The 23,846-nt window shown below is 49.3% G+C and overlaps 1 protein-coding gene across 6 annotated transcripts in view; it reads right to left on the reverse strand.

Moving 5' to 3' along the window:
- POC1A (POC1 centriolar protein A) overlaps positions 1 to 23,846 on the reverse strand; it is a 185,282-nt gene that overhangs the window by 152,295 nt on the left and 9,141 nt on the right. For 5 of the 6 annotated variants that reach the window (XR_004537357.1, XM_033926274.1, XM_033926271.1 and 2 more), the window contains exon 1: positions 12,396 to 12,681. The exons of the other annotated variant lie outside the window; for it this stretch is intronic. Coding sequence is in view for 4 of the 5 variants with exons in the window: in XM_033926274.1 (XP_033782165.1) it covers positions 12,396 to 12,410 (15 nt within the window). In the remaining variant the exon portion in view is untranslated. Of the gene's footprint in view, positions 1 to 12,395; positions 12,682 to 23,846 lie in introns of those variants that run through there. 6 annotated transcript variants of the gene reach the window in all.

Below are 23,846 nucleotides of genomic sequence, written 5' to 3' on the forward strand. Positions count from 1 at the left end.
CACCATAGAAGTTCTTTCTTGCTTTTTTTTAATGCTGTATTGTACAGCTTGATATTGACTCTCCAGGACTGTGTCTATAGGACATTTTGATTTTTTCCATATGCGCTCCAGAGCTCGACATTTCTGTTTTAGCTCTCTGTGATATGGGAGGAACCAAGGGGCCTTGCGGGGATAGGAGATGGATTTAGTGGAAAGGGGGGGCGAGGGAAGATAGGTGGATTTGGAGAGAGCGACCCAGTTATGCCAATTAGTAACTGAATCTGCAGGCTTAGGGGCAGAGGAGAATAGATTGAGAAATTTAGACCAGAACAGGTCGCTTGTGATTTTTTTGCGGAAGGTAATGGGGTTGGAAGTACGGGGTGGAGCCCCAAGGTGCGACATAAAGATGGGGAGACAGAAAGCCCCTAGGCTGTGCGGTCGGCAAGGGCATTGCCGCGTGAGACGCGATCAGTGACACGACAGTGGGCAATTTGACGGCCTCAAGGAGGTCAAGAATGAGGGGAGCATGATGGATCAGGCAGCCGGAGGCTGTAATGAAACCTCGATGTTTCCAGATGGCCCCATGGGCATGCAAGGTAAGGAAAGCATATTTGGAGTCAGTGTATATGTTGCAAGACTGAAAGGCAGAGTGGCGCAGAGCAGAAGTGAGGGCATACAGCTCAGCTTCTTGGGCAGAAATGCCAGAGGGCCCATGAGTAAAGGGGAAGTGGCAGAGACTACTGCGTAACCAGCGATACGGGTACCAGAAGGAGTGACAGATGAACTGCCATTTGTGAAAAGAGTGAGATCAGGGTCCTGGAGTGGGATGTCAGTGAGATCAGAACGGGAAGAATAAACTAAGTCAACGGTGTCAAGGCAGTTGTGCACGACAAGCTGGGAGGAGACGGGGAGGAGAGTGGAGGGGTCAAGGAGTGAAGAGACAACAAGAGAGACCTGAGGGTGTTCATAAAGAAGGGCTTGGTATTTAAGGAGGCGTTCGTTCGTGAGCCACAGGGAGTCTTTATGTTCTAGAAGAGAGGTCATACAGTGTGGGACAAAGAGGTCAATATGCTGGCCGAAAGTGAGTTTGTTAGTGTGCTGTAAGAGATCTGAGACGGCAGCAATTGCCCGAAGGCAGGGAGGCCACCCGGCAGCAACAGGATCCAATTGTCGAGAGAGATAGGCAATGGGCCTACGCCAGGAGTCAAGGAACTGGGTAAGGACCCCGGCTGCAATGCCAGATCTTTCATGAACATAGAGCTGGAAAGGTTTGAAGGGGTCAGGAAGGCCAAGGGCAGGAGCCCAAGTCAGAAGTTTTTGGAGGCAACGGAAAGACCGCTCCTGGAGTTGGGTCCAGACAAAAGGGGCTGAGTCAGCGCCTTTGGTGGAATCATACAGAGGGCGGGCAATGGTAGAGAAATCAGGGATCCAGATACGACAGTATCCGGCAATACCGAGGAAGGAGCGCAGGGCTTTGCGAGTGTCGGGAACTGGGAGACTACAGACAGCCTGGACACGGATGTGGGGAAAAGACCTGGTACCCTGGGAAATATGAAACCCAAGATAGGTGACACAACTGAGACTTCCAGAGAGACACACAGTAACCGCAATGGAGAAGAAACTGGAGGAGCGAGCCAGTATCCTCCTGACAGGCAAAGGTAAACATAGAAACATAGAAATAGACGGCAGATAAGGGCCACAGCCCATCTAGTCTGCCCACCCTAATGACCCTCCCCTACCTTTCTCTGTGAATAGATCCCACGTGTCTATCCCATTTGGCCTTAAAATCAGGCACGCTGCTGGCCTCAATCACCTGTAGTGGAAGACTGTTCCAGCGATCAACCACTCTTTCAGTGAAAAAGAATTTCCTGGTGTCACCTCGTAGTTTCCCGCCCCTGATTTTCAACGGATGCCCTCTTGTTGTCGTGGGACCCTTGAAAAAGAAGATATCTTCCTCCGCCTCGATGCGGCCCGTAAGATACTTGAACGTCTCGATCATGTCCCCCCTCTCTCTGCGCTCCTCGAGCGAGTATAGCTGTAATTTGTCAAGCCGTTCTTCATATGGAAGATCCTTGAGTCCCGAGACCATCCGGGTGGCCATTCTCTGCACCGACTCCAGTCTCAGCACATCCTTGCGATAATGTGGCCTCCAAAATTGCACACAGTATTCCAGGTGGGGCCTCACCATGGATCTATACAATGGCATAATGACTTCCCCCTTACGGCTGACGAAACCCCTTCGTATGCAACCCATTATTTGTCTTGCCTTGGATGAAGCCTGCTCCACTTGATTGGCAGACTTCATGTCCTCACTGACGATCACCCCCAAGTCTCGTTCTGCTACCGTTTTTGCTAGGATCTCGCCATTAAGGGTATAAGACTTGCATGGATTCTGGCTGCCCAGGTGCATAACTTTGCATTTTTTGGCATTGAAGTTGAGTTGCCATGTCCTAGACCAGCGCTCCAGCAGGAGTAGGTCGTGCATCATGTTGTCGGGCACTGAATCTTTGTCTGTTGTGCATTTGCCCACTACATTACTTAGTTTGGCGTCATCGGCGAATAATGTTATTTTACCTCGAAGCCCTTCTGCCAAGTCCCTTATAAAGATGTTGAATAGGATTGGGCCCAAGACTGAGCCCTGTGGCACTCCACTGATCACCTCCGTCATTTCGGAGGGGGTGCCATTCACCACCACCCTTTGAAGCCTACCTCCAAGCCAGTTCCCAACCCATTGCGTCAATGTGTCACCTAATCCTATAGAACTCATCTTGCCCAGCAACCTGCGGTGTGGTACGCTATCGAATGCTTTGCTAAAGTCCAGGTACACGATGTCCAGGGACTCCCCAATATCCAGCTTCTCCGTCACCCAATCAAAGAAGCTGATCAGGTTGGATTGGCATGATCTCCCCTTAGTAAATCCATGTTGTCGGGGATCCCGTAGATTCTTTTCATCCAGGATTTTATCCAATTGGTGTTTGATTAGAGTTTCCATTAGTTTGCTCACTATCGATGTTAGACTCACTGGTCTGTAGTTTTCTGTCTCCATCTTTGAGCCTTTCTTGTGGAGTGGAATGACGTTAGCCGTCCTCCAGTCCAACGGGACGCTGCCTGTACTAAGGGAGAGGTTGAAGAGCGCGGACAGTGGCTCCGCCAAGACATCACTCAGTTCCCTAAGCACCCTGGGGTGCAGGTTGTCCGGCCCCATTGCTTTGTTAACCTTGAGCTTTGACAGCTCACCGTAGACACTGCTGGGCGTAAACTCAAAGTTACTAAACGGGTCAACTGAGCCAACCCTTGTCTGTAGCTGAGGGCCAAGCCCCGGCGCTTCTCGGGTGAAGACTGAGCAGAAGTATTCATTTAATAGTTGGGCTTTTTCCGAATCCTTATCCACATAGTCTCCGTCTCGATTCCTAAGACTTACAATCCCGCCTGAGTTTTTTCTTCTGTCACTGATATACCTGAAGAAGGATTTATCTCCCTTCTGGATGTTCTTTGCCAGAGACTCTTCCATGTGGAATTTAGCCTCTCTGACTGCTGTTTTGACGGCTTTTGATTTGGTCAGGTAGTCTGCTCTAGAGTCCTGCTTCCCTGATTTTTTGTAAGAGATGAATGCTTTTTTCTTCTCCTTGATGAGGTTTGAGATCTCTGCAGTAAACCACTGTGGCTTATTGTTCCTTCGCCGTTTACTTACTGATTTAACATAGCGGTTTGTTGCTTCTTGTATGGTTGCTTTCAAAGTCGACCACATGTCTTCCACATTATCAGTTTCAGCTTGGCTTTGTAGCGCCTGGTGAACGAAGTCTCCCATTTCTTTGAAATTTGTGTCCTTGAATTTGAGGACCTTGGTCAGTGTGGTAGATTTAGTGAAACCTTTCCTGAGATTGAACCATACCATGTTGTGGTCACTGGAGGCCAATGTGTCGCCCACCGAGACCTCTGTGACACTTTCTCCATTGGTAAGTATCAGGTCCAGTATTGCCTGATCCCTTGTTGGTTCCAACACCAGTTGCCTGAGTCTTGCTCCCTTCATAGTGTTTAATAGATAGATAGAGAGCAGAGGAGAAGATCATCAACGTACTGCAATACTTGGGAATCAGATGAAGGGGAGAAATTGGCAAGGTCTGAAGCAAGGGCGGTGCTGAATAGAGTGGGGCTATTTTTAAAACCCTGGCTTAGACGGGTCCAGGTTACTTGGGAGGTTTGTCCAGTGGAAGGGTTTTCCCATTGGAATGCAAAAATTGGCTGACTGGAAGGGGCTAACTGACAGTAAAAGAATGCATCCTTGAGATCCAAAACAGTGAAGTGGGTAGCTCCAGGGGGAACCAATCCCAACAGGGTATAAGGATTAGGTACAGTAGGATGGATGTCCTCTACAAGACGATTGACAGCACGGAGGTCATGGATGGGGCGATAATCGGGGAGATCACAAGTTTTAAAACTAGAAGGAGGAGGTATTCCAGGGTGATGTGCAAGGAACCAAAAACCCACAATCTAGCAAATGAGACAAATGGACATGTATTCCCTGGAGAGCGGACTGGGATATGCGGTACTGCTTGATAGAGACCGGACTGGCGGAAGCCTTGAGGGTAACAACAAAGGGTGGGATGTTACGTGCTAGTCCAGGGGAACCAGACTGAACCCAAACAGTCGAATCAAGGCCCTCAAGAAAATCAGGTACAGAAAGTGGGGTTTGCTTGCCATGGGTTCCGACAATAGGGAACAGAGGAGGCTTGGTGAGGGAACAGCGGAGCGGTCAGGAATGGGGGTAAGGTTTGCAGAAGGGAGGTCCATAGTCAGACCGTGAGAGGACAGACGAATAGTGGCTCCCAAGCGCTGGAGAAGGTCCCGATCAAGCAAGGGGACACGACAAGAGGGCATGTACATAAACGAATGTGGTATGCAATGGCCGCCAATGCGGACCGAAACAGGCTCAAAGATAGGGACAAAATCAGAAAAGCCAGTTGTACCCATAATGGAGATAGATTTGGAAGAACGCTTACTGAGAGGGCAGGTCAGAAGTGAGTGCTTGGCACCAGTATCGACCAGCATAGAGATGGAGTGGTCCCCTATGTGGACATTGACCAAGGGCTCGTGGGAACCGAGCGAGTAAATTGGGAACAATCCGGAAAGTCCCTGGTACTCACTGCGAGCCAGTCTGTCTCAGTATTCAGTTTTAGAGTCAGAATGAAAGGATGCCAAACCAATAGTAGGTTGGTCCGTAGTTTTAGCCTGGCAGGTACGGGGCTTGCTTGGACACTCGTTCTTCCAATGACCCATCTCCTTGCAACAGGCACACTGATCCCGTTCCAAGCCTTTACGGGGTCCTGTCTTATCAGGCCGGGACCCCGTAGGTTTTGAGGGGCCAGAGGAATGGGGAGGGGGGTGCTTGGAAGAGCGGGGCTCAGAGTTTCAGGCAGGGGGCCGGTTACTTGGGAAAGTGTTTTGGAGGGCTACAGCAAGGAGGTCCGCTTATCAGCCTCCCAACGGTTGGCGCTTTCCCGGTTCATGAAAACGCACTGGGCAATCTCAAGAAGCTGGATAGTGTTCATGCTTGCAAACTCGTCCTGCTTCTGGAGTTTCCTACAGATATCAGGTTGTGTCTGGCTCACAAACAAGGTATTAACCATACAGAAGTTTTCAGGTTTTTCTGGGTCAAAGGGAGTAAAGGTACAGTAGGCATCACAAAGACGTTCATAGAATGCGGCTGGGGATTCATCAGGCTTTAGGAGGACCTCAGATACTTTGGAAATGTTGGTGGGTTTCCGAGAAGCCAACCGGAGACCCTCAAGGATATACTGGCGGTACCGCACAAGGAACGTATTATGAGTGGCATCATTGGGGTCCCAATTAGGGTCCTGAGAAGAGAAATGGTTATTAATCCAGTTGGGGTCGGCTGCATCCGCATCCGCCTGGGCCTTTGTAAGGGATTCTTGCAGAACCCGTTTACGTTCTTCGGTATTTAGAAGACAGAGAAGTAGTTCCTGGCAATCTGACCACGTGGGGCGGTGTGTGCGAATGATGGACGCAATAAGGTCAATAGTTGCCTATGGCTGTTCAGAGTAAGGGGGACAATGGGATTTCCAGTTGTATAAATCAGTGGTGGTGAAGGGCTGATATAGTGGGTGGCAACTATAGACCTGCGAGTCTCACGTCAGTCCCTGGGAAGCTGGTTGAGGCGCTGATCAAGGATAGCATAACCCGGCACTTAGACACACATGACCTCATGAGAGCTAGCCAACATGGATTCAGAAAAGAGAAGTCATGTTTGACGAACCTACTTAAATTTTTTGAGACAGTGAACAGACAAATTGATAATGGAGAACCAGTGGATATTATATACTTGGATTTTCAGAAAGCGTTCGACAAGGTTCCACATGTAAGACTTCTCAGGAAACTGCAAGGCAACGGAATAGAAGGAGATATACTAAGATGGATAGGCAAATGGCTGGAGAACAGAAGGCAGAGAGTGGGCATAAATGGGAAGTTCTCAGACTGGGAGAATGTGACTAGCGGTGTACCCCAGGGCTCGGTACTTGGGCCCATCTTATTTAATATTTTCATCAATGACCTAGAGCAGGGGTGCCCAACTCGTCGATCGCGATCGACCGGTAGCTCAGGAAGGCAACATGAGTCGATCGCAGAGCCCATCCCGGGCTCCGTGATAGACTCGTGTTGCCGTCCAGATCTACCGGGCCTATCAGCCTTCCTCTCCCCGACGTCAAAGATGCCGACGCCGGGCATTAGGCTGTTTTTGTCATTTCGGGAGGAGGGGGGGGTGTCAGCGGCAGCAGCAGCCTGAAAAAGAAATCATCCTGGCCAGGGTCGGTGTCATGCTCCGGAGCTTCTACAGCCTTCCTATCTCCCTCTCTCTTCTACCTGCTTCCGGCCACACCCCCTGCTCTGCGGCTCTCTTCGGCAACTCAGCAGCAGCGATCGACACAAGCTTCTGACATCGAGGCCTGCCCTCTGCAAGTCCCGCTTGTTTCAACTTCCTTTTTCCACAAAGGCGGGACTCGTAGAGGGAAGGCCTCGATGTCGGCAGCTTGTCTTGATCACCGCTGCTGACGAGTTGCTAAAGAGAGCCGCGGAGCAGGGGGGTGTTGCCAGGTGCAGGTAGAAGGGAGAGGGCCAGATGCAGGACTCGTGGGTGAGGGAGGAGAAGAGAGAGAGAAAGAAAGAGACAGGGGAGGGGGAAACAAAAGGAAATATTTCATACTGGGCTGGGCCGAAGTGGAGGGAGGGTGGAAAGATTCTGGCTACAGGGTGCAGTAACAAAGGAAAAGGGGGGAAAGCTGAAAATGGAGATAGTGACACAAAGAAGAGAAAGGATAATCAGGACCTACTGAATAAGGATAGAGATACAGAGGGGACATGAAGAGGAGGTGAAATAGAGACATAGAAGTAATGCTTCTATGGGGGGGGGAGATAAAGACATTGAAAGGGAAAATGGTGAACATGGGGTAAAGACAAGGACAGAGACAAATGAAGATTCTGAAAAAGTGGTGAGATAGGGATATAGGTGAGATGGACACAAAGAAGGGTGATGCTGGAAAATAGGTGGAATGGTAATTCTGACACACAGAAGGGAAATGCTGGATCAAGGAGAGATGGGGCTCAGGCTGGATGGAATGAGGAAAAATGCCTTGTTGGCCCGAACTTCCTCTCCTATGTCAGAATTGACGTCAGGGCGCGGAATGCTGGTCAGCGCGACACTTCTGCAGGGAAAGCTTGGGACGGCGGTGGCAGCAAACCGAGTGGCTTGGGGGAGGGCACGGAGAAAGAAAGAAAGGGGGCAGACAGGGAGACAGAAAGAAGGGGGAACAGGGAGACAGAAAGAAAAAGTTGGGGGAGAGAATGAGGTCTGGAGGAGAGGAAACATACAGGAGGCTGAAAGAAAGGAAGAAAGATTAGATGCACAGTCAGAAGAAGAAAGTGCAACCAGAGACTCATGAAATCACCAAACAGCAAAGGTAGGAAAAATTATTTTATTTTCAATTTAGTGATCAAAATGTGTCCGTTTTGAGAATTTATATCTGCTGTCTATATTTTGCACTATGGCTCCCTTTTACTAAACCGCAATAGCTTTTTTTAGCGCAGGGAGCCTATGAGCATTGAGAGCAGCGCGAGGCATTCAGCGTAACTCCCTGTGCTAAAACCTACTATTGTGGTTTAGTAAAAAGGGAGGGGGTATATTTCTCTATTTTTGTATTTTGTTACTGAGGTGACATTGCATAGACTCATCTGCCATGACCTCTTTGAAAAAACCCGGAATATGAATAATTAACATTTTCTCTGCCTTTCATGTAGTTTGTTTTGTGATTGATTTGTCCAATTGTATGTGAGACCACCATCTAGTGGCTTTTAAATTGTACATCGCTTAGAAAATTTGTATAAGCGATTCATCAAACGTTAATGAAACTTGAAACTTTGTGGGGTTTTTTATTTTATTGTTGGTAGATCATTTTGACTTAGTCATTATAAAAGTAGCTCGCAAGCCCATAAAGTGTGGGCACCCCTGACCTAGAGGATGGAACATCCAGTGAGATCATCAAGTTTGCAGATGACACAAAGCTATGCCGGGCAATCAAATCGCAGAAGGATAGTGAGGAACTCCAGAGCGACTTGAGTCGATTGGAGAAATGGGCAGATAAATGGCAGATGAAGTTTAATGTGGAAAAATGCAAAGTGATGCACTTAGGCAGAAAGAATAAGGAACACAAGTATAGTATGCTAGGTGCAACTTCGGGAAAAACCAAACAGGAAAAGGACCTGGGTGTACTAATTGATAGGACTCTGAAACTGTCGGCGCAATGTGCAGCGGTGGTGAACGCAAATAGAAGGCAAGGCATGATAAAGAAGGGAATCACAAGTAGATCGGAGAAAGTAATAATGCCGCTTTATAGAGCGATGGTCAGACCATACTTGGAATACTGCGTCCAACATTGGTTTCCATACCTAATGAAGGATATAAAACTGCTGGAGAGGGTGCAGAGACGAGCAACAAAGCTAGTGAAAGGTATGGAGAACCTGGATTATAAGGAACGACTTAAGAGACTGGGGTTGTTCTCCCTTGAGAAGAGGAGACTGTGAGGGGATCTAATCAAGACTTTCAAAATACTGAAAGGAATCGACAAAATAGAGCAGGAAAAACAGTTATTTACAATGTCCAATGTGACACGGACAAGACGGCACGGACTGAAGCTGAGGGGAGACAGGTCCAGGACAAATATCAGGAGGTTCTGTTTCACGCAGAGAGTGGTGGACACCTGGAATGCTCTCCCAGAAGAGGTAATTGTGGAATCCACCATTCTAGGATTTAAGGGTAAGCTAGATGTACATCTCCTTATGAGTGGCATAGAGTGATACGGGTAAGGGTACACTAGATGCACATCTCCTTATGAGAAGCATAGAGTGATATGGGTAAGGGTACACCAGATGCACATCTCCTTATGAGAAGCATAGAGTGATATGGGGACTAAAACTATGCCAGGGTACACCTGGCGGGGCCTCCACGTGTGCGGATCGCCGGACTTAATGGACCTAGGGTCTGATCCAGAGAAGGCAATTCTTATGTTCTTATGTCTAGGATGCCTGGCGACATCCGGTGGGTTGGTGACAGGAACCTGGCGAAGGGGCATGGCCAGATTTGTAGCATCCAGAGTCTCCTGTTTCATTTGTCTTCTCATGGGAACTATTTGAGGAGGATCAGGTCTCAAGCGATGGCTGATAGGAGAATCATCAGAAACAGAGAGAGAGTTCAGAGGTGGATAAAGGAATGGGGAGGACAGAATTTCATAAGCTGAGCTATCGGCCGGAGCTCAGGAAGGGGAAACTGGAAGTTGGGCAGGGAGTTGTACAGGCTGGGAAACAGAAGGCTGAGCAAGGGAGACAGAACTGGAATAGGGTATGGGCTGTGGTGTTGCCGAGTAAAAAGGAGGAGCGGTGGGTATTTCAAGTATGTCAGTTGAAGGGTCAGACTCAAAGACATGAGTAGGACGATAGCGCTCATTGACAGACTTCCTGAGGGTGAGGACTTGGGACTGGAGTTTCTTGGGTACAGGAGAGAAGAGCCAAGAAGGTTTGCTGCGGACTAAGTCTAACCAACTATCTATATAGGGGAATTGATCAGGATGGCCAGTCTTAGGGTGGGTTACTATGATAAAAACCTGATGGTGAGTTACTATGATAAAAACCTGATGGGTTATGTCCTCTTCCAGGGAGCCAGAGGGGGGGGGGGGGCAGCCCACACCAAACGTCGGCCATTCTAACTGGCACAGACGAATAAGGGTTGATTTTTTAAGTGTAGTCCCATAATCAAAGCCAAATCCCTTTTTAAAATTAACTAACATTGTATCAAGGGGGTCCCCATAGGTAGACTGACATCCCCCCATTGTGCAATGGAGGACAAAAACACTTCCCTGTATTCCTGGCCCTGCCCGTCTCCGGACTAGGGAAACGCAGTACTAACAGGTCCACACTCGCTTCGTCCTCAAGGACGTCTCAGACATTCTCAAACACACAAAACACAACAGATTTCAGTTTAGTTACCCAATCAGAAAATAACAATTCCTAGAATCCCTCCTCGCGACTTCAGTGACGAAATCAAGTAGCTTTACTAGGCAGAAGAGAGAGACAGGACAGAAGTAAACAATTTCTGCACTTACCAAATGAGTGGCCACTCCAGAACTAGACAGATAGGTCCTGTGCTTTAAGACAGGACTAAAGTAATCAGTTGAGCCAATCCAAGTCCCGAGCACTACCAATCTCAAGAGGAGATTAGCCGGCTTGGCAGACAGGTCGGTTCTCAGACCGGACACAAGTGACCAATCGAGTAACCGGCGGTCAAAAGACCTTCAAGTCCCTGTTCAGAAGCGCCAAATTAAAGATCACTTTGGTCAGCACAAAACTTAAAGACTTGAAGAAAGCGACAGGTATATTGTATTCAGCATATGCGGATCCCTGAGCCCCCAAGCTGGTAGCTTCAGAAGTGCCAAAACCAGGAAGTTACAGAGATATTTATACACTTTTCTGGCTATACAACTGAATTCTAGAAAGAACTTCTCACGCGTTACTTTTCTTAACAATCATTGGTCCTAAACTCACACTAGCAGGTCACTTAATCTAAGCCCTGCAGTCTTTCTGTTACATGTCCAGGAGGGCGGAATACAATATTGTGTATGCTGAGATAACCATAAGAAGCTAAAACGCCCAAACTAAAACACCGAGTTGAGGCAGGCTAGAACATGAGATAAGTTAGGTCTGCAACTAAACATAATTCAGCATTTTATTAAAGAGAAAACTCAAATCAAAACTCAGAAAAACCAGTCCCAGACTCCTTCAGTAGGATTACATGTATGTTGCACATTGCTCCCTTCCCCCAATAGGTTCAGCGCCAGATCAGATGTATCTTAATAATCCATACATATTATTTGCAAATATTTTACCACCTAAGGCATTAGTCTGAAGGGTACAGCACAAATCCATACTGTCACCTCTGAGCAGGCGATGTACAGGTCACCTCATCACAATCCCACATTCAACTTTACTTATTAAAAAGCTTAAATCACACAAATTCAAAAGTTCTAAACAGTTTACAACATACATAATCAAAATTACAAATCATACAAAATAAAAACCACACACACACTCCAACAACAGTAGCAAAAAAAAAGAAAAGCTGAGAGGATTAGACTTCATCAATGATTCCCAATCATTATCTTATTTTAATTACTGTGTATATCAAAAGATTGACAAGAGTAAGGTCTTATGTACGTTCTTAAACAGGCTCACATGCTGTATAATCTCCCAGTCTGTGACTCTAATATAGAAAAACTGAATATGCGGGAATTTCCAACAACATTTGACTACTTATCCTAAAGCACAAGGCAGCTGGTACATATGTAGCTTTGAGGCAATAACAAGCCAAATTTGCCTTGTCATATAACATTTTTGACTACTTTATAAAGTTTTATCTAATTCAGAAATCAATGTCAATCAACTAAAACCCATCAGTGCACGTGCCACAGAATTCCAGGCCACCTTAAGAGCCTAAGGCTAATTTTTAATAATAACAACTTTATTCTTCTACACCGCCATAGTCTGAGACTTCTAGACAGATGAATTTGTTTATGTATTACGGTAAGTAACATGAAACTTATCTCCCCTGAATTCATCCGTGGAGATAAGTTTGATTTTACTTAATGCAAACACAAATTATTATTTATTAAAATTTAAATACACAGAAAACCCCCTAAAAAGCCAAATGCAATGCCTGAATATAAGAGCCTGAAAAAGGGCGTTTTGTCTCCTTCAGTTCTGAGCAAATAAACCTTGTACAAAGTGGCCACAGCTTGAATATTTGTGCAATTGTCTAACGCACATTTTCTGAACATGGACGAGAAGCCGGAGCCACTTACCAACGGGGAAGTCATGTCGCTTCCCAACGGTTCCCAACGGCTGGCCCAGGCCCAATCGGCAGCTGCGGCGTCCCCGTCCACTCGGAGCCTGAAGCCAACCGTCCGGCCTAGCTCAAGCCGCCACCGTCGCCCACTTCGGTTTCCGCGCCTCTTCGGCCGCCTTAGCAACGGCGTTCTGGACTTAAAGGGAACGACGGAGTTGGGAGTTTTCTCCCACCGACAGAAAAGCGAGGCACGCTACCAGGCCTGCTGTGCGCATGCGAGGAAACGAGACGGGTCGCCGTTGCCATGGTTGTGCTTCTACGTCATAAAAATGGGGCTGGGTTGTATCTTTTAAAGGGCTTTTCATCTTTATTGCATTTTTACGAATGCTTAACTGGGTAGTTCTTGTGAAATCAATGATTAAATTCTAACCTTAAAAAAAGCGTTTTGTTTGTTTGTTTTTCTGATAACATTGGCCTAGAATGTTCTCCCTACATCCTAGATGAGTGGTATATTCAGATTTTTTGTTAAAATATTTTTTCATAACAAACATTTGATTCATATGTTTGTCATTGTCCAAAAAGCACAGTTACTTACCGTAACAGGTGTTATCCAGGGACAGCAGGCAGATATTCTCACATGTGGGTGACGTCATCTACGGAGCCCCAGCGCGGACAGCTTTTCAAGCAAACTTGATTGAAGTTTCAAGTTTGCTACACTGCACCACGCATGTGCATGCCTTCTTGCCCACTAGAGGGCGCATCCCACCTCGTGGTCCTCAGTTCCATAACTAGCAAGGAAGCCATCCCCGGGGAGGTGGGCGGGTTGTGAGAATATATGCCTGCTGTCCCTGGATAACACCTGTTACGGTAAGTAACTGTGCTTTATCCCAGGACAAGCAGGCATGATATTCTCACATGTGGGTGACCTCCAAGCCAACCAAAAAAAAAGGGCAGGTGGGAGGATGGCAATTTAGGAAAACAGGTTACGTAACACCGACTGGCCAAACCGGCCATCGCTTCTGGACAAAATGTCCAGACAGTAGTGTGAGGTGAACGTATGAACCGAAGACCAAGTGGCAGCTTTACATATGTCCTCCACAGGAGTAGACCGGAGGGAAGCAACAGAAGCTGCCATCGCCCGGACCTTATGCCCCGTGACTCGACCATGGAGCGTGAGACCAGCCTGAGCGTAGCAAAAAGAAATACAAGCAGCCAGCCAGTTGGACAAGGTGCGCTTGGAAATAGGATGTCCCAGCCGATTAGGATCAAAGGACAAAACCAATTGAGGAACCTTCCGATGAGACTTGGTACGTTGGAGATAAAAAGCCAACGCCCTCTTACAGTCCAGCGTATGAAGCGCCGCCTCCCCAGGATGAGAGTGGGGCTTCGGGAAGAACACCGGAAGAACAATAGACTGATTGAGGTGGAAATCAGACACAACCTTAGGTAGAAATTTAGGATGGGTGCGAAGAACCACCTTGTCATGATGGAATACAGTAAAGGGCGGGTCCGCAACCAAAGCCTGTAGCTTACTAATCCGACGAGCAGACGTGAGCGCAAGTAAAAAGACCACCTTCCAAGTGAGAAACTTAAGAAGAGACTTGTCCATTGGCTCAAAAGGAGGTTTCATCAGCTGAGCCAAGACCACATTAAGATCCCAAACTACCGGAAGAGGTTTCAGAGGAGGGTTAATATTGACTAAACCCCTCATAAAACGAACCACCAGAGGATGAAGAGAGAGGGAAAGTCCTTCCAAATGCCGATGGAAAGCAGCAATAGCACTGAGATGCACCCGGATGGAAGTTGTCTTAAGTCCAGACTCAGACAAATGCAACAAATATTCCAGAACCGAGGACACCGGAACCAAACATGGATCCAGATGGTGCGAGGTACACCAGGATGAAAATCTGGTCCACTTCTGGGAATAACAAAGCCGAGTCGAGGCCTTGCGCGAGGCTTCCAACACCTCCCTGACCGCCGAAGACAGGGGGAAAGGAACCACGCCGTCAGATGTAGTGACTGTAGATTGGGATGCAACAGCGAACCCCGACTCTGAGACAGCAGAGAGGGAAACACAGGCAGAAGTAGAGGCTCCCTGACACTGAGTTGAAGGAGCAGGGAGAACCAGTGCTGACGATGCCAACGAGGCGCGATGAGAATCATAGTGGCTCCGGATGACTTGAGGTGAACCAACGTCCTCGAGATCAGAGGAAAAGGAGAAAATGCATAAAGGAATCTCCCTCCCCAGTCGAGAAGGAAGGCATCTGCCTCGAGACGGTCCTGGGAGTAAATCCGCGAACAATAGAGGGGCAGTTTGTGAGTCTCCGGGGAGGCAAACAGATCCACCTGAGGCGTTCCCCAGCGGTCGAAGACCTCGCGCAGAACTCGGGAGTTTAGCGACCACTCGTGCGGCTGGAGAAGACGACTGAGTTTGTCGGCCAGACAATTCTTCTCTCCCTGAATGTAAACCGCCCGCAGGAAGATGTTCTGGGAAGTCGCCCATTCCCAAAGGCGCAAGGCCTCCTGGCACAGGGACCAGGAGCCCGTTCCCCCTTGCTTGTTTACATAATACATTGCCACTTGGTTGTCCGTCCGTACCAGGACCACCTGATCGCGCAGCAGATGACCGAACGCCCGAGCTGCCAGAAAGATGGCACGAAGCTCCAACACATTGATGTGACAGAGACGGTCCTCCGCCGACCATAGCGCTTGAGTCCGCAGACCGTCGAGGTGAGCTCCCCACGCATATTCTGAAGAGTCCGTGGTCAGGACCTTGCGATGTGGAGGGACGAGAAAGAGCAAACCCCCGGAAAGATTGGAAGAGTTGGTCCACCAACGGAGCGATCGTCTCAAGGAAGGAGTGATCGTGACAGGGAAGGAGAGCGGGTCTCGATCCTGACGCCACTGGGAGGCCAAGGTCCACTGAGGAAGTCTCAGATGCAATCTGGCAAACGGCGTGACATGAACAGTTGAAGCCATGTGGCCGAGTAGAATCATCAGCCTGTGTGCAGAGACGGAGCGCTGCAGCGAAATCTGGCGGGCCAGGCAAATCAGAGCCTCCAGTCTCGACGAGGGAAGGAACGCACGAAGGCGAACCGTGTCCAGCACGGCCCCGATAAACTGAAGGGATTGAGGCAGGCACAACTGCGACTTGGGAAAATTTACCTCGAACCCCAGACATTGAAGAAAACTGATAGTCTGTCGGGTCGCTGAGATAACCCCCTCCCGGGACTGAGCCTTGATCAGCCAATCGTCCAGGTAGGGGAAGACCTGCAGTCCCTGAGATCTTAGGACAACCGCGACCACCACCATACACTTCGTAAAGACCCGAGGAGACGAGGCCAGCCCGAAGGGAAGGACGCGATATTGGAGGTGCAACTCCCCCACCTGGAACCGTAAGTACTGGCGGAAGGCGGGATGCACCGGAACATGAGTATACGCTTCCTTCAGGTCCAGGGAGCACATCCAGTCCCCCGATTCTAACAGAGGGTACAGGACTGGAAGGGACAACATACGGAACTTCTCCCGGACCAGGAACTTGTTGAGCCCCCTGAGGTCCAGAATGGGGCGAAAGTCCCCTGTCTTCTTCAGGACCAAAAAGTAACGGGAGTAAAACCCCCGTCCCCTTTGGTTCGGGGGCACGGGCTCCACCACCCGAAGGCTCAACAAGGACCTGGCTTCCGCCAGGAGAATAGGAAGCAGGTCTCGACAGCCAGGAGAAGCCCCCGGCGGATGTTCTGGCGGCATGGCTAAGAAGTTTAGCGAGTAACCCTCGGAGATGATCCGGAGCACCCAAGCGTCCGACGTGATCTCGGCCCAGGCTGGGAGAAAGGCCTGCAATCGGCCCCCGATAGGAAGGGGGTCTTTTGACAGTGCGGAGGGGGCCCGCCCCCAACCGCACATCACGTCAAAAAGACGGAGCGGGTTTAGCCACTCCTTGCGCTAGAGGCTTTGGTTGGGACGCCCTGCCCTGCTGTTGGGAACGTCTGGGCGGTGGCCTGGAGAAGGCCGGTGTCGACTTCGGTGTCACCGCGGAGGGGGTCTAAACGGCTTCTGCGGCGGAGCCCGGGGTTTGGGACGGACCAACGAGGCAATAGAGCGCTCGTGTTCCGACAAACGCTTGGTCGCCGCCTCCAAGGACTCATCAAACAGCTCTGCGCCAACACATGGAAGATTGGCCAGACGCTCTTGCAAATTTTGGTCCATATCCAGGGTACGGAGCCATGCCAGGCGGCGCATGGCTATCGAGAAGGCGGACACACGAGAGGCGAGCTCAAATGCGTCGTACACAGCATGGAAGAGGTAGAGACGCAGCTGGGACAAATTGGACATAAAAGCCCCAAACTCCTCTTTATGGGAATCCGGCATGACTCCATAATACCTCGGCAAGGACTTCACCATCTGTCTGAGATAAGACGAGAAGGTGAATGCGTAATTTAGGACCCTGGTCGCCATCAAAGAGTTGGAATAGAGGCGACGACCAAACTTGTCCAAGGTCCGTCCCTTCTGTCCGGGGGGAACCGCCGCAGAGACCCTGGAGGGCTGCGACTTCTTCAAAGCTGACTCGACCAGTAGGGACTGGTGGGACAGCTGTGCCTTATCAAAGCCCTTGCACGGGACAGTGCGATATTTGGACTCCATCTTAGAAGGCACCGCTGTGACTGTAAGAGGGGAGTCAAGGTTCCTCAAAAAGGTCTGGTTTAGAACCTTATTAAGAGGGAGACGAGGCGTCTCTCTTGGGGGAGAGGGTAAATCCTGCTCCTCCAAAAACTCCTTGGTGTACTTTGATCCTGCTCCCAGGTCAAGGTCCAAAGCCCTTCCCATATCTAGAACAAATCTAGAGAATGAGGAGGGCTTCGAAGGCGGAGATGGTGATCGAGACGAGCGCCTCGCCAAGAAGGAAGGAGAAGCCTCGCGTGAGTAACGAGGTTCCCTTCCCGTGCCAGACCCCAAACCCCAAGAAGCCGCACCGAGCGATCTAGGCGGGGTCGGGGACCACCCATGCCCCGAGGAACCCCCTTCGGGAAGTCCCCGGGGTATGTGGCACCGAGGCACGCCCCTTTCGTCTTGGCGAAGAGTCCCTCGAGCACTCAACCTCAGACGAATGGAACAGCCTCGGATTGTCGAGGCGTAGTTCGGAGACCCGCAGGGTCTCCACCCCGGTCGGCGAGGAGCGTTGGCGTTTGGGCTTCCTCGATCAACGCTTCGCCCGAGGCCGACCAGAGGGCGAGGAACCCCGGGAGGACCTCGACGAGGATGAAGAGGAAGAGATCCTCCGAACTCGCCACACCTTGTCCCGAGGCCGCACGCTCCGCTCAGGCTGGTCCGCCGAGGTCGAGGGCAAGGTCGGGGCCGAGGCCGGGCCCGAAGTCGAGGGCACCGAGACCGAGGTCACCGACGCCGGGGCAGCCGAGGCCGAATCCTGCTGAAGGTGCGTGAGGGCCCCGGACAGCTCCGAGGCGATGAGAGCCCGGAGCAAGTCCTGGAAGACGGGTACTCCCATCATAGCATGCAGATCCGGGGCCGTCGGGTGCTCCCTTGAGGGCGACCTCGGTACCGAGTATTCCCGCGGGGCACCTGACTTCGGCGCTCGGGGCGGGGCCGAGGACGACCCACCCGCCCCCGCCGAGGAACTCGAGGATGGCTTCTTCGAGGCTGAAACAGAAGAAGGAAGTGAGGACTTACCCTTCGTCGACTTCGGAGTCGAAGACACCGGCTTCGACGTCGAGGGCTCCCGGGGCGAGGACGAAGGAGTCGAGGCCGAGGTCAAGGCCGGGGCCGAAGCCGAGGCCGACGTCGAGGCCTTCCCCGCCACGGGGTCCACTGCAAAGAGCTCCGCCATACGCGCCTAACGGCGGCGGAGAGCTCTCCTCTGAAAAGTGGAGCACCGGGAACAAGTGTCGGTGGGGTGCTCAGGGCCCAGACAACGCAAGCACCACCGGTGAGGATCGGTAATTGAAAGGAGCCGATCGCACCGGGTGCACTTTTTGAAGCCCGTCACAGGACGGGACATGGGCCCAAAAACCGGCCGGGAACAAGCAAGGTCCCGCAGCCACGGCTACCGGGAGCCCCCGGAGCCGAACGAAAAATACTTTTTTTTGTTTGTTTGTTTTTCGACAAAAACTGAAAGAAATAAAAAGAACAAAAGAGAAAAACACAGCGACCGAGTCAAAAAAGAGACACAGCCGCGGTGACAGAAGGCAAAACTAAGAGCACAATTTCCACAGGGCTTCTGGCTCCGCGGAAGAGAATGAACTGAGGACCACGAGGTGGGATGCGCCCTCTAGTGGGCAAGAAGGCATGCACATGCGTGGTGCAGTGTAGCAAACTTGAAACTTCAATCAAGTTTGCTTGAAAAGCTGTCCGTGCTGGGGCTCCGTAGATGACGTCACCCACATGTGAGAATATCATGCCTGCTTGTCCTGGGATAACCCTATATTTGCTACTTGTTTGGGATATTTATTTTGATTGTCTTGCTTTCCTAAGGTAAATTTTTTTTAGACCTGCCAAGCAGTGCCGGATTAAGGGGGATTTGTTCAGAGATGTTTGGGGGTTGCATAGAAGAATAACAATGCAATGGTATACTATTCTTTGTTTGTTTTAAATTTTAAAAAAGAAAGAAATACAAATGGAAATGAACTAAATAAGAAAACAGATAAATGGGGGCAGGGCAGGGGGCCCAATGTACTTGCGTGCCTAGCAGCCCTCAAAGAATTAATCCTGCCCTGCTGCCAAGTCTCTCTTTTAGAGGGAGACTTGTGCTTTGAATTGATGGAGGGTGCAGGTAAGAGGTTTAAGGCAAAATGACAGAAGTGAGGGGAAAAGGGCAGTGCAGAGTCCCACTATCTAGTACCCGCTGTCTACAGCATGGGATGGGATGGCAAAGCATGGATATGGACACCCAGGGCCAGGCCCTGCGCTGCCATCTTTTTTTTACTTTTGCAGTGGAACCCACAACCAGTGGCATAGCCAAGGAGGGCCTCAAGCCCTCCTCAAACTTGTAGCACTAAATTTATAACTTGCAGGGATACTCAAGCCCTGACAGCCAAAGAGTTTCACTGTTAGAGCTCCCTACCCATGCTGCCTGAGTAGCAGGAATTTAAGTGGAGTCCTCCAGCACAGATGCCAATGCATTAAATTGAGCATCTGCCAGCTTCCTTGCTCAGGTAACAGGTGGGGGATCCAGCAGCCTATCGCTTCAGCTGGCAAGCCATGAGCATTCTCTTTAGCAAAGGTATGATATGAGTGGCAGTGGCTGGGGAGGAAAGAAAAAAAAAATGCTCCCCCAGGCTCCCTCCAAAAGTAATGATGGTGAAGAAGGCTGTGTTGACAAGGAGAAGGCAAGTGAGATTGATGCTTGATCAAGGGGGAAAGGAACAGAGAGTAAGATGATATTTGGGACGGGGGTGGAAGGAGTGAGGAAGAAATGCTTGAGAAGAGAGGATGATAGACACAAAAAGGAAAGAGACAAGAATATTCTGGAAATGAAGTTAAAAAAGAGGAAGAGATGCTCGAAATGGGGAGGCATGGAGGAAAAAGATTTAGAGGTATCAATTATGGGGGATGGAAAAAAAAGAAAGGAGAAAGGGGAAATGAGGGGGAAGGAAAAAGAGAAGGAGATGCTTGGACAAAGGGGGAATGGAAGAGAAAGGGGAGATGCCAGACTTACCCTCTCTTTTACTAAGGTATGTTAACCGATTAGCGCGACCAAAACATTAACACGTCCATAGACTAACATGCATGCTTTAACATTTAGCGCACGCTAATCGGTTAGCGTACCTTAGTAATAGAGGGCCTTAGAGGGAAAACAAGATAGATGCAGTTAACAAAAGGAGGGGTGAAATTTGAGTGGAAAGAAGCAGAAAGCTGAATGTGAAAGATCTATGCTAAAGATGAATCTAGGGTAAGAAGCAGTGTTCTCCCTAGTGCCTTTTAGCTGGGCGCTTTGCCCAGCTAATTTAGATGAACGCCCGGCTGTCATCTGGGTCGCGAATCCTGCCGCCGCCGCTCAACATTTTTTTTAAAAACCCTCTCACTGGCTTGGGGATTTCCCAGGCTGACTCGGTACAGTCTGAAGAGCCGCCAAAAGTTCAGTGCTTGACTCCTGCCTGACTTTTTTTTTTTTTAAACGCCAGCAAGCGACTTGAACTCATGCTCCGGGGCTCTAGCAGTAACACTGTGCGTGCCGGCTTCCCTTCTTTTCCCTCCGAAACTGGAAGTTACGTCCCGGGGGGAGAGGGAAGCCGGCATGCACAGTATTACTGTTAGAGCTCCAGAGCATGAGTTCACTACAGGCTAAGGCGGGAGACAGATCAGCAACGGAGGAAGCTTACAACTTGCTGCTCTTGCTTGCTTAGGGCCTTCCTCGCTGCCGGGTTCTGTCTACTTTCTGTTTCTGCGAAGGCAGGACCTGGCAACAAGGAAAGACTGAAACAAGCAAAAGCAGCATATTCTATAATTAAAGTGCTTGGTGAAAAACCCTATGGATTAAGCAAGCCTTTTCATGAGGATTTAATTGAGTGTTTCTGCTCCTGAAGAAGTTAACAAAACAGAGCTCTGTCGAACTGAGACTACTACTCGTGAGCCGAAATAATCATTCGTTCAGATTCAAATAAGTTATTTATTTATTATTATTGAGTCATGATTATAGGAGATATCAACTGTGACTTGGGATTTTTAATTGCGATTTGCACAACACATGATTTTGGAATATACATGGATTGAATTTGATTGGAGATTAATTCACATGGACTTTTAAGCATCAAATGTAGAAGAGTACACATTTATTACTCACATATTTTACTTTTTATTTTCTATACTTTAGGACTTTGCACTTTATTTTTATCTTTGCTATCTTGTTGAGGGGTGGGGCTTTTTGAGTCGCTATCCCCTATATTTTTCCCTTTCAGGGTTTTTCACCAAGCACTTTCATTATAGAAGAGACAAAAGATGTATGCGGCAAAGCTTATTTAGGTTTGCTAAAAAACCTGGTGCTGGTCGCCTATGAGCTTTTGTCCGGGGCCGGGAAAGGTTATCGCTATTGCAATTGGGCCCATACTGAAGTGTCTCATATTTATTTATTTATTTATTTTCCTAACAGTTCAGCAATTTTCATTGGTGTTTTTGATGGTTGGCTCTTGTTTAATATAGGATTCTGCCATTATACTCAATAGTATCATTTACCCCTTAACATTGTTTAGCATTCTATTTATTAATGCTGTTATTCCTTCACAGGTGGATATTGATGGTGTTCTTGTTAATTGGATTATGGTAGCCATCCTATATAATAAAACCCTAGCCGCGCATGCGCACTCAACTGCGTGCTTCCGTGATCTCTGATCTGTGAGATGTAGGTCCGTGGCTGCAGGAATGCGCATGCGCGAGTCCCCAGCCTTACTGCTTCCTAGCTGCCAGCGTTGGACTCCTTGCTCTCCAGATTGCGGCGTCGGAGAAGGCTTCCGACGCTGGTGGGGATCGAGAGGAGCCCTGCGACACTTGCTCAGAGCAGGCCAGACCGCGGGCCGGGCAGGGAAGCACCGAAAGAGACTCCAGCTGCGAGCCGCTCAGTGGGACCAGGTAGGCAGCCACGCGAGGGAGGGAAACGGAAACAAAAAAGGGTACGTGCAGGGAGAAGCTGGGACTGCCTGCGGGAAACATAATAAGGGAAGGGGGAGGGGCCCTTAGAGCAGGCTACACCGCGGGAGGGAAGGGGCCAAAAGGAGCAGGCCACATTGTGCTAAGAGTAGGGAAGGGGGGTGGGGGGAAAATGCTGATACTGCTGCACAGGGACTTGGAGGTGAAGGGAAATATCTGGAGGAAAGACACAGGGGCAGGGAGAGAGACAGAAAGACAGAGAAAGGGGGCCAGGGAGAGAGAGAGACAGTGGGAGGGAGAGAGACAGAAAGACAGACATACATATATTCTAGCACCCATTTATGTAACGGGCTTAATGACTAGTTTCTTATAAGTTACTTTCAAAATCAGTATCAAGCCTTGTAGCTGTGCATAGTGCTGCTTCCAAAATTATTGCTGGCCTTCCCAAGTATGCTCATGTATTTCCAACTTTGATCTTCGTTGGTTAACAGTCATTTTCAAGTAAAATTCAATATTTTGCCTTTGAAATTCAAAATGCTGGCAGAAGTAGCAACAAAAAGAGAGAGAGAGAGAGAGATTGCTGTACTGTAAAGGAAGAGAGGAATAGATAGATAGGTATGGATGCTGGACTGGAAGGGGCATCCTTCAGGTAGGTCTAGGGAGACTATGGGCGACAGTGTCCTTGAGATGAGGTGGATGCATTGTGTGGGGGAAGGGATCGTCCGGAGGTGGGCGGTCTTCTGGTAGGCTTGTGGGAAGGGGATGGATGTGCTTGCAGGGATTTGGGAGGGTTCTGGGGGGGAGAGGCTTTTGCAAAGGTGATGGAGGTTGGCTTTGGGGGCTTCTTAAGGTGAATGAATATCCTGGGTTAGAGGGGCTGGGGTACCATGGTGGACAAGTCACATAGGGTGCAGTTATAGCTTGCTATGGCCCTGGATAAGATATTCATTCAAAGTTACATAGAAATATTTGTTTTAAGTTGTTTTAGGGACTGGCCCCTACCTATCTTTTGTCTCATTTTGTGCTATATAACCCCACGAGGAGAACCATAAATTGTAATTTATTTGCCTATCCAAAGATTACTGGTTGTAGATATAGGTCATTTTTGAATAGGACTTTTATGTTTCAAGCAAGTAAACAGCAATCCTGGTTTGGTAATTACATTAGTGGAGCCAGGTTTACCTATGGCACTTTTCGGAAAGAAATTAAAACTGTACTATTCGATAGATTCATATCCTAAACAGAAATTACATTAATTGCAATAATTCTACTCTGATTATCCTTAAGAAATATATTATACTTTTGCTATTTGTATTTTGTACTTCGCTGATTGTCCAGCTCTTTTCAATGTAAACCGCAGAGAAGTCGTCAGATTGTGGCAGTATAGAAGAATAAAGTTATTATTATCTAATATAATAAAATGGTAGGATGCGCATGCGCACTAAAAAAATCGTGTTCCCTGATCCTGTCGCGGAAACAAGATTGCGCATGCGCGGATTTTACGTCACCGAACTCTGTTACTCATCCACCATGCCACGCCAGCCATGTCCGCCGCTGGCCTCAAGCTCCTGGGGGCCGGCAGCAAGAGCCGCCCAGCCGGTGCTGAGGACCCGCCTCCCGCTTCCGCCCTACACGGCGACGCCAGACGCCGCCCGGCCGGTGCTGAGGACCCGCCTCCCGCTTCTGCCCTACACGGCTACGCCAGACTCGGCCCTACAAAATGCTAAGGCCCGTCTTCCGCTTCCGACCTATGCGCGTATTACACGCATCGGGCTTAACACCACTGCCGCAAGCTGAGAGGGAGAGCGGGGCTGGCACGGCCGCTCAATCTCTACGGGGCTAACAGCCTCCGAAGCTCCTCAGAAGTCTGTCT

Source organism: Geotrypetes seraphini, chromosome 17 (genome assembly GCF_902459505.1).
Source record: "Geotrypetes seraphini chromosome 17, aGeoSer1.1, whole genome shotgun sequence".
Lineage (NCBI taxonomy): Eukaryota > Metazoa > Chordata > Amphibia > Gymnophiona > Dermophiidae > Geotrypetes > Geotrypetes seraphini.